Source organism: Octodon degus, unplaced genomic scaffold, assembly GCF_000260255.1.
Source record: "Octodon degus isolate 3935 unplaced genomic scaffold, OctDeg1.0 scaffold00146, whole genome shotgun sequence".
NCBI classification, from domain to species: Eukaryota; Metazoa; Chordata; class Mammalia; order Rodentia; family Octodontidae; genus Octodon; species Octodon degus.
This window is the reverse complement of record NW_004524722.1, coordinates 1,520,829-1,530,800: the sequence shown is the minus strand read 5'-3', so window position 1 is coordinate 1,530,800 and position 9,972 is coordinate 1,520,829. Positions and strand designations below refer to the sequence as shown.

The 9,972-nt window shown below is 38.2% G+C and overlaps 1 protein-coding gene across 3 annotated transcripts in view; it reads right to left on the bottom strand.

Annotated features, from left to right (window-relative positions):
• Fam168a (family with sequence similarity 168 member A) overlaps window positions 1–9,972 on the bottom strand; it is a 212,310-nt gene that overhangs the window by 79,295 nt on the left and 123,043 nt on the right. For all 3 annotated transcript variants that reach the window (XM_004641927.2, XM_004641926.2, XM_023702110.1), the window contains exon 2: window positions 6,074–6,161. In XM_004641927.2, coding sequence (XP_004641984.1) covers window positions 6,074–6,143 — 70 coding nt within the window. In that variant the 5' untranslated portion in view covers window positions 6,144–6,161. The remainder of the gene's footprint in view (window positions 1–6,073; window positions 6,162–9,972) is intronic.

The following is a 9,972-nucleotide window of genomic DNA, read 5'->3' as shown; positions in this document are numbered from 1 at the left end:
AAAAAAAAAAAAAAAAAGAACTCACTATCTAGAAAAGCATTAAGAACAAATGATTCCTGTAGGGAAAAAATTAACAATCAAAAAGCTTCTTTTTCTGTAGAAAAAAGAAGTCAAGAAGGAGTTGGGAGAAGGGAACAACAATCCCATTAACATTAATACTTCCTCCTTTGGGGATATTAAGTTTTTCCTTTGTGTGTGTGTGTGTGTGTGTGTGTGTGTGTGTGTGTTTTAGGGAAGGGTCTACAGGGTGTTCGGGGTCTCACTACTAGATCAGATTTGTAGTGATTCTCCTGTTTACAACCTCCCAAAAGCTGGGATTACAGGCACGTGCCACCATGCCCAGTCTCAATCACTGTCTCAGCACACCCCTGGAGCGGGACTGGCACAACAGGCCCAGGGATCAAACCCCTGACCCCTGCTCCTGCTTGCAAGCGCTTTAATCTGCTGCGCTATTTGGCCAACTCAGTTTTTTTTTGTTTTTTTTTTTCCCTAGAGAGATGGGGAATTATTTTGCAGTCCAAGAAAGAAAATCAGTCATAAGGAAATAGCAGTGTAGTCTAATGTGCATAGTTCTTGCCCAAAGTTTAATCTATCTGTTTTTTTATTTTAGTATCAAAAAGAATATGAGAGAGATATATACTTACTCCCTGCTTGTATTCACCCCCAAGAGATGTCTTGTCTGATACCTTAGTAGCATGGAAAAAGCAAGGGACTTGGATGTGGATCCAGGAAACCTAAACCCTAATTTTAGCTTTGTTATTTACCACCAGTATGCTTTTTTATTTTTTCTTTTTGTGACATTTTACTGTATAGTTTATGCTGGCCTTGAACTCACTATATATCTCAGGCTGGCCTCAAACTCTCAATGATTCTCCTCCCTCATCCTCCCAAATGTGGCTATTACAGGCACACACCACTATCCTCAGGGTACAGTATGGCTTTCTGAGCTTTTTCTGTAAAAAGGAATTTTTTAAAATTTACTTTTTATTTTTGCAGCACAGGGTTTGAATCCAGTGCCTTTGTATTGAGCTGCATCCTAAGCATTACTTTTGTTTGTTTGAGACAGTGTATTGCTAAATTGCTAAACTGTCCAGGCTGGGCTCCAACTTGTGAAGTTCCTGCCTCAGCCACTCATAAAATGAACCCTTTAACAGAAACTTCTAACTCATGGTACTGCTGTAAGGATTAAATGAGATAAAAATAGTAGTGCTAACTTGCAAAACAGTATATTTCTTATGCATTATTATACATAATAATAGTGGACCCTTAAAAAAATAATAGTGGACACTTGCTCTCTCATGCTTCAGACAGAATTTATTAGTCGAATTCTGTTTTTATAAGTCACAGCTGGGCTTTGTGAGCAAAGTGAGGCTGTCCAAAGCTGACTGCATAGACAGTAGAAGAGATGTAAAGATAATTCTTTCTCACTAAGTAGCTCAAAAGAACTGTCAGGTTCCAATTATCATTGTTCCAATATTCAGTATTTTTTATAAATCAAGTACACAAGAGAAAAAGATGGTTTTTTTGCTTTCTGTGAGGATCTCTGCTATCTATAAGTAGCTCATAAGAAAAAAAAAATTCCTGTTTCTTGTGGTCCATCCAGAGTTAACCAGTCACAAAATATCCAAATGAAATTTTCATTTACCTCTAAAGCAGGAGCAATCCCTCCCACATAGGCTACCTGTCCCACACTCTCCTTGCAATATCATAGAGCTATTCATGAGCAAGAACAGCCCAAATCACAGATTTTCTTTCTTGACTCCAATGTATATTTCTCTGCCGTAATATTAACTCAAATTCCCAGTACCTCACTCTTCTTTCTTCCTTCCTCTTCCTTCAAAATTTACTGAAAGCCTACTCTGTGCCACTCCCTGTGCCAGATGGCGGGAATATAATGCTGACTAATAAAACCTACACATACTACCTCACTTCTTCAAAGCACTTTTGAAGTACATACATGCTATTATTCTTGCACAGAGAACTCAGAAAAGTAGGGAATTAAGATAATAAATCATTTTAGAGAAACCAAATAAATGCTTTAGAAATATCTTTAAAAGCAATATAGCCAAATAGCTCAGCGTATTAAAGTGTCTGCTTAGTCAGAGGCAGGGGCCAGGGTTGGATCCCCTGCGTGCTGTGCTGGCCCCGCCCCCGGGGCACGCTGAGACAGCAACTGAGAGTGGGCATGGTAGTGCGCGCCTGTAATCCAAGTTCTTGGGGGGCTGAACACTGGCAGATCACTATGAGTCCGATCTATATACTGAGACTCTGTAAACCCTGTACTAAAATACAAAAAGGAGAGAGAGAGAGAGAGAGAGAGAGAGAGAGAGAGAGAGAGAGAGAGAGAGAGAAAAGGCAATATAAAGTGAATAGAGGAGGAAAAACATTGGTTGCCAAAGTTCTGGGTTCCACTTGTAGCTTTGACATTTGTCTGTATATACGTTTGTCAAAAATTTATAACATGCAAAAGACCACACTGAATCTAGACATACTAGAGTAAATCAAGTACTAAATTCAATCTGAATCTAAGTAAGTGTTTTTCTTATAACTCTGAATAAAAACAATACCAGTCACCAGCTGCACTAACACAAATAAACAAGATGAGCAGGAAATAGTTCATATAATCAGGTTATAAAAATCTCATATCACAAGCTAGCAGTCAGGACTTTAAAGAACAGTGATAAGTCTCTGAACAGTGATACACGATTATGATGTGGTCCAATTCTCAAATTATACAAATGATTCTGACTGCTAGTAAAGAAAGGATTGGGTAATAGGGCTTTGCTTTAGTGAGCTGGTGTCAGGCTGCTCTGGAAATGAGTTTAAGTCCTGGTAATCAAAAGGCTTGCTTTTTATAGCCATCAACCACAGCAGACAAGGCTGTGTGCCTGAGAGAAGCCAAGGATTGGAACTCAATTCCCATGTATAAAGCTGGAACAATAGAGTAGCTGTTCTGTCAGTTTAAAATATATAAACTGATGCAAAAGTACAGATATATGACAGAGAAGCCGAATTAAAATATGAAAAAGTCTTCCTATGATTTTTTTTTTTTTGCGGGGAGAGGGTCTACAGGGTCTCCCTGCATAGATCAGACTCGTAGTGATCCTCCTATTTACAGCCTCCCATGAGCTGGGATTACAGGTGCGTGCCACCACACCATTTGGCTGGCCCTCTAAGTAGATGCTTTAATCCGCTCAGCTATCTGGCCAGTCCTAACCCCTTCTTCTTAAACTTAGCAACTCAGTGAAAATGAAGGCAACTAGGTTCACAGCAAACAGGAAACCGAAACTCCATAGTATTCCCGGGGGTTCTGTCTGCCAAAGCATCTGAATGCTCTCTGGCAAAGGAACTTAAAATTGTTGAGAATGCCCTGAATTGGGAAAAAGAAAAGTATCAAGAAGCTCCATGAGGTGGGATATTGCCTCGTGGGTTCTGGTTACTGGAATTAATTTTATTAGAATAAATATACAATAGAAGTTCAAACAGATAATCTTTAGCAAAGAAAATTAAGCTGCTATGATAAATACAAAATGCACAAGCTACAGTCACATCAGACTCAGTTTCCAATATATTTTAAAATGTTATTTTGGTTGTATAACTTTGAGACAATACTGATTTGAAAACATCTGCATCGAGGGCTGAGGGTGTAGCTCAGTGGTAGGGTATTTGCCTAGTATGAACAAAGCCCTGTTTCATCTCCAGCACACCAAAGAACAAAAACAGAAAGAAAAAGAAAAAAAAGACAAGCTACAAATGATTGCAGTTAGTTGAAAAATTAACACGCATTCTTAGAAGCTTACTATACTAGTCATTAAACATGTATGCATTTTTCTGAGTGTGTGTGTGTGTGTGTGTGTGTGTGTGGAACCAGGGATTGAACTCAGGCCCTTGTGCTTGCCAGGGAAGCACTTATTCCACTGAGCCATCTCCCTGGCCCCAAAGTATTGTGGATTTTTAATGTTTAATCCTTTTTTATTATTTATTTATTTATTTGCGGAACTGGGGATTGAACTCAGGCCCTACTGAGCCATCTCCATGACCCTTGAGCCATCTCCACGGCCCTTGTATGCATGTTTTATAAAAATAGTACTTAATTATTTTTCTTTTTTGTCTTTTTGAGACAATGTCTCACTATGCAGTTCAGGCTGGTTTTGAACTCACTTTGTAACCCAGGCTGGCCTCGAATTCACAGCAATTTTCCTGCCTCAGCCTCCTAACTGTTGGGATTACAGAGGTGTGCCACCACACCCGGCTTAATATTTTTTTTTTAAATCAGGTCAAATACTTGAGGATTCTTTGAAACACACTCCTAATATTCTTGTTGAATGAAGTTTAGAAGCAATCAGACACAGATTCTCTGAGAGATCTTTTTACTTTTAGTCTGGGGAAGCTAAAATGTACACATAATAAGGCACACAAAGAGCTTAAGGAGACACAGGTATATTCCATAGCTTCTATTCTTTGTCAATGACTCTTTGGAACAAAACTTCCATTCTCCAACACCAGTCCTGCAACTAAGACCTTAACCTATTTTTTGGCACTCCTTTACCACTTCTCTTCTATATTTTACTTTAGGTAAGCTCAAGTATTAATTGTACCTATATAATAAAAAAGTCAACCATACTTTTTCTTTTGTGATCAAACCCAGGGCCTCAGTGCATGCTAACCACATGTTCTACCACAAAGATATATATTCAACTATGAAAACACCTTTTAAATTTATTTATTTATTTATTTGTTTGTTTGTTTGTTTGCTTAGTACAGGGTCTCACAATGCAGCTCAGACTCATAGCAATCCTCCTGTTTCAGCCTCCCAATGCTGGAATTATAGGCATGTGAACCATCACCCTCGGTTTTGGAGGCCAGCACGGCATGCAGTACCAGGGATCAAACTAAGGTCCTTGCGCTTGCCAGGGAGGTGCTTAGACTGCTGAACTATCTCCCCAGCCCGATAATACCTTCTTAACTCCATGTGTTTGTTTACAGTGTTATGCCAACCTGGATTTACTATCTTTGTTTATAAGTACTACTATTAAATACTTAGTGCCAAGTATTATACACTGAGTCCCTTATGCTACCTTATGTAATCCTTGTATCAGCTCTGTGAAATAGGGTAATTCATTTATACCCATTTTACACATGAGAACATCAAGGTTTTGGAAGTTTGGAAAACTTGATCAAATCAAATAAGTGAAAGAATGCTTGCTAGAAAAGTACTGAATTTAGAGTTGATTTTATTAAGGAATAGTGAAGCAGTCAGGAAACAATGTCATTCCAGACTGAGAGGCAACATACATAGAGGCACAGAAATAATGCCATGTCTATATTCTCAGCTACTTATAAGGCTGTGGCAAAAGGGTTACAAGGCTGAGGCGAGCCTGGGCAACTTAGTGAGACTCTATCTCAAAATTTTAAAAAGTTTTCTTTTTGGGGAGAGGTACCGTGAATCAAACTCAGGACCTTGCACATGCCAAGCAGGCGTTTAAGCTGCTGAGGTATGACCCCAGCAAGAAACAAGTTTTTAAAGGGCTATGCATGTATTTCAGTAATGAATCACTTGTGTAGTATAAGTTAAGTCCTTAGGTCTTAATCCCCTAGCATCATGGCAGGGGAATAGGGATGGGGGATGGACACATAGCTTGGTAGGTATTTCAGGAAAAAAATCAGCCCTCAGAATCATTTGACTTGGATTCAGTGTCTAATTTTGTTTTGTGGCTTTTTACTGTGCTTTTTGTCATCTAGGAAATAGTGATAATAAACCATATTGTGCCTAATTTGCTGTAAGATTAAGGTAAAATAAAGTACATAAAGGTGTCCCATACAGGCTAGGTCCATGATAGGCACCCAGGCAACTAGGTTCACAGCAAACAGGAAACCGATTCTTAGCACCTGATGACAATTCAATGATGCTTAGTGAAGAATGTCACTTCTATCACTGTTGGACCTCAGATATATCTTTTCAAAGTTCTCAAGCTTTATCAGAGCTTTTAGATACCAAAAGTCACTCAGCAAATTATTTGATAATGTCTTTAACTACTAGTTCTCTAATAAGACCCATTCTCACGTCACTCACCCGTGTAGGCCATGTTCTTAGGGTTGCCATAAGGAGCCCCAGGCTGCACGGGGCTGTAAACAGGGTTCATTGTGGAAGACTGAGGATCCTACAGAGAAGACACAAAACACATTGATTACTGATTGCCATTTTTTCCTTGACATTAGCTTCTTTTTTGAGGGGGTGAGGGCAATGGGGGACTGAACCCAGGACATTTGCACAAACTGTTCCTAGGAACAGCTCTGCCCCAAAATTCTTTATTTGGAAACAAGGTCTCAAGTCACTAAACTGCCCTAACTGGGCTTGAATTTCCAATCCTCCTGCTTTAAGACTCCCAGAGTGCTGGGAATATAGGCATGTGTCATCATGCAGAGCCTGCTTCTCCTTTAAAATCTTTAGTTTATATTGAAAGCAAACTTTTCCCACTTTTTTTTTTGTGGTACCAGGGATTGAACTCAGGACCCTGTGTTTGCCAGGCCAGCGCTTATTCTACTGAGCTATCTCCCCAGGCCCTTTTCCCACTTACAAAATGAAGTGATTAAGGAGTAGAGAAGTGATATAACTTGTTCACTGTTAACCCAGGCTCTCAGTTCATTGTTAGTTCCACTATCCCACATATAACTCTATCATTAGTGTGGCATTGGCCAAGTCATGTTCCTTCTTAGTCCTGATGTAAAATGAATTAATGATCTCTAAGGTCATTTCTAATAGTAATGATGCTAATAACCCAAGAGCTGGAAAATGATGGGCTTCATGGTTTGCTATGGGAGCCTCAGAGCCTCATAAGGAGCACAGATCCTGCTGAAAGAAAGAGCAGAAAGGGTCTTACCAATCCCTTGAACTTACAGAGGGCATCATAGCAATCACTAGCAGCTTTAAAAGGGGTGTGGGGGGCTAATTGCCACTGAACATTGTAATGCAAACAAGGAAACACTGCCAGGATCTCTCCAAACTTATTCAAGGCACAGAAATAAGCTTGGAAATTTGTATGTAATAAATATCACCTGCATAAGTACACTGCTAATTATCTTAATGAAGCACATTCTCCATTCTGATTAATGGAAAATCTGTCATTAAGCTCTACTACCCAGCCAATTTGTCCCACTTTGTTTAGGTAGCCATTTCTTACACATAGGCTGACACATGTTTGAAAATGTGTCTCCAAATGTATTATTTATACTTCATAAAAATCAAACAATTCCCTCTTAACTAGGTTTACATGATAGATGGGCAATTTTTTAGCTCATTAATTTCTTCAGTAGCACCTCAGGATAGGAAACAAGTCAAACATTGAAGGCAGGCAATGAACAGCTGGCTTGACAACAATTACTCTGCAATTAATTAGTCTGTCCAGGGTTCTAGAAAGAGGGGTGGAGAAAGAGTTTGCTCCCAAAGAGAGGAGGCTAAGGTCATCAGACCAGCAAAAGGAAAAATAATGTCAATTTCTGAAGCTAATTTCCTTAAATTTACTCAATGTGCAGCCCTGGCAAACCACCCTTCGGATAAGAGGCTGCATAAAAGTACTTCCAGACTACAAACTGTAACTACAACTTCAGGATGAAAGTTAAAGAAGGCATATGTATTTCTGTTCAATTTAGGGAAAATATTCTAACAACCAGAGCTGAAAATTGAGAGATTACAGATGTTAAAATAAGTTGCAAAATTGTAAAGTGATATACAAATATAAGCAAGAGATCGTGATGCTGATATAAGGACAACACATTATTATGGACTTTACCCACTTTGCAGAATCTCTTCTATACAACCAGTCCTCTGCCTAATATGCCAGTGTAAGCAAGGTTGTTAAAGTGATGCTATGGTTTGCATGTATCCATCAAAACACATGGTTAAAAAACTTAATGGCCATTATAACAGTATTGAGAGATGAGACCTTTAAGAGATGATTAGGTAGTGAAAGATCTGCTCTCTTGAATGGCTTAATGCAGTTCTCTGGGAAATGTGCTCTGTATGAAAGGACAAGTTTGGCCCCCTCTTGTTTTCTCTTACCCTCTTTTTGCCCTTATACTCTTCTACCACCAGATGATGCAACATGAAGGCCTTGCCAGTTTCTGGCACTTTGATAATAAACTCTCCAACCTCAAAACTGTGCACCAATAAATTGTTCTGCTTTGCAAATTACAGAGTCTGTGGTGTTCTGTTACAGTAGCACAAAACAAACTAAGACAAGTGCTACACTCCACAACTGGCCCTGTAAACAGCTGAGCACACTCCTTTTGAGGAGGTGCTCTGTGTTGCCGATTGAACACAATAAGAAATTGCTTTTTCATGATCAAAGAAGTTCACCAGCTTTTGATCTCCTGCTGCTCCAAAAGAGCAGGGCTACTAACACAGGAGGAGTCCAAACCTGGGGCAGAACTCCACAATATATGAATTCTAATCTCAACACTGTTAAGAGTTTCAGGAACTACTAAAAATCTACAGAAATACAGCAATTAACTACTAAGAAGAATATATGCAGTGTATTATTTGTTGAAACTGTACTTTTGATTTAATTTGAAACTCTCTCATTGCTATATGTTTATCAATAAAACTTTGAAAAGAAAAAAAAAATCTACAGAAAGATCAAGACTTAGATTCAAAGCCTAGAACTGCCACATACCAACTGTGGAACCTTACCTGTCCTTCTGCCTGCCTGTCTGCCTTCAGGTCTCTCTCTGTCTCTTTCTTTCCCCCTTAACCTTTTTGAGCTTTAGTTTCCTCTATCCTCAAACTGGAAAAAAGAATAACACAAACTTTGTAATAGTTTTTATTTTTTTAATAACAAATTTACTGTACTTACAGACAATAAAATATGCCCTTTTAGGCACACAGTTCTATGAGCTAAAAAAAGTATATGCAGTTATACAAACAACACCACAATTCTATAATTTAAATGTGGCATTTCTACCACTTATAAAAGTTCTCTTATATCTTTTTAGTCAGTACCCTTTCCCTGATTCACAGCTTCTGGCAACAACTGATTTATTTTGTTTTTATAATATATATTTCAGCTGAAATTAATATGGATCATTCAGAAAAAGCATAATAATTACAAACACCTACCAAGCTCCCATTTCCTACATCTTCATCTTTTTCTAGATAAGTGTTTCTAGAGCAGTTCTATCCTCCAAAACTGACAGGTATGTTTTATATTAGCTGGGATACAGTTTAGTGTTAAGAGTGGAAGACTCTAGGTTTGATCCTCAGCTTTGTCAAAAGGGGCTGGGGAATAATAGCTGTGTTAGTGCAACTGAGGAAGTGAGTTTTCATTTTTATTTAATTTTAATTAATTTAAAAAGTTACATGCTAGAGAAACAGTATTTCAATATTATTTGTATATTTATAAATATACAGATATAAAAATAATGTTTAATCACACTTGGAAAGTTCTTTATATTTCTCAAAGTGCTTCACATTTATTTTGTCATTTGTTCAAGTAAATAGATAAAAGAATTTCTGCATTCAAAGTAAGCAGAAATGTAGCTAAATTATTCCTCACTTAAAGTGAAAAAAATAAATTGAAGAAAGGCAAATGAACAGTCCAAGGTCATAAAGCAAGTAAGAAGCAGAGTTAAGAGTAGCAGCGGCCAAAAAAGGTCAAAGATCTAAATTTAAGAACTAAAAACACAAAACTCTGAGAAGAATGCGGTGGAAATAGAAATAAAGCTTCACAACCATGGATACGGCAATGACTTCTGAGATAAAATACCAATAGTACAAAAGATCAAAGGAAAGAAAGACAGATAAATTTTTGTATTTATCTAAACAAAAAAAATTACAGCTTTAAAAAGAGCTATCAAGAAAGTGAAAAGAGGGGCTGGTGAGATAGCTCAGTGGTCTAAAGCACCTACTTAGAACAAGCTTAGCAAAGCACAGGGACCGCGGTTCAATCCCCCAGCACCACATGCCAGCCAGCCCCG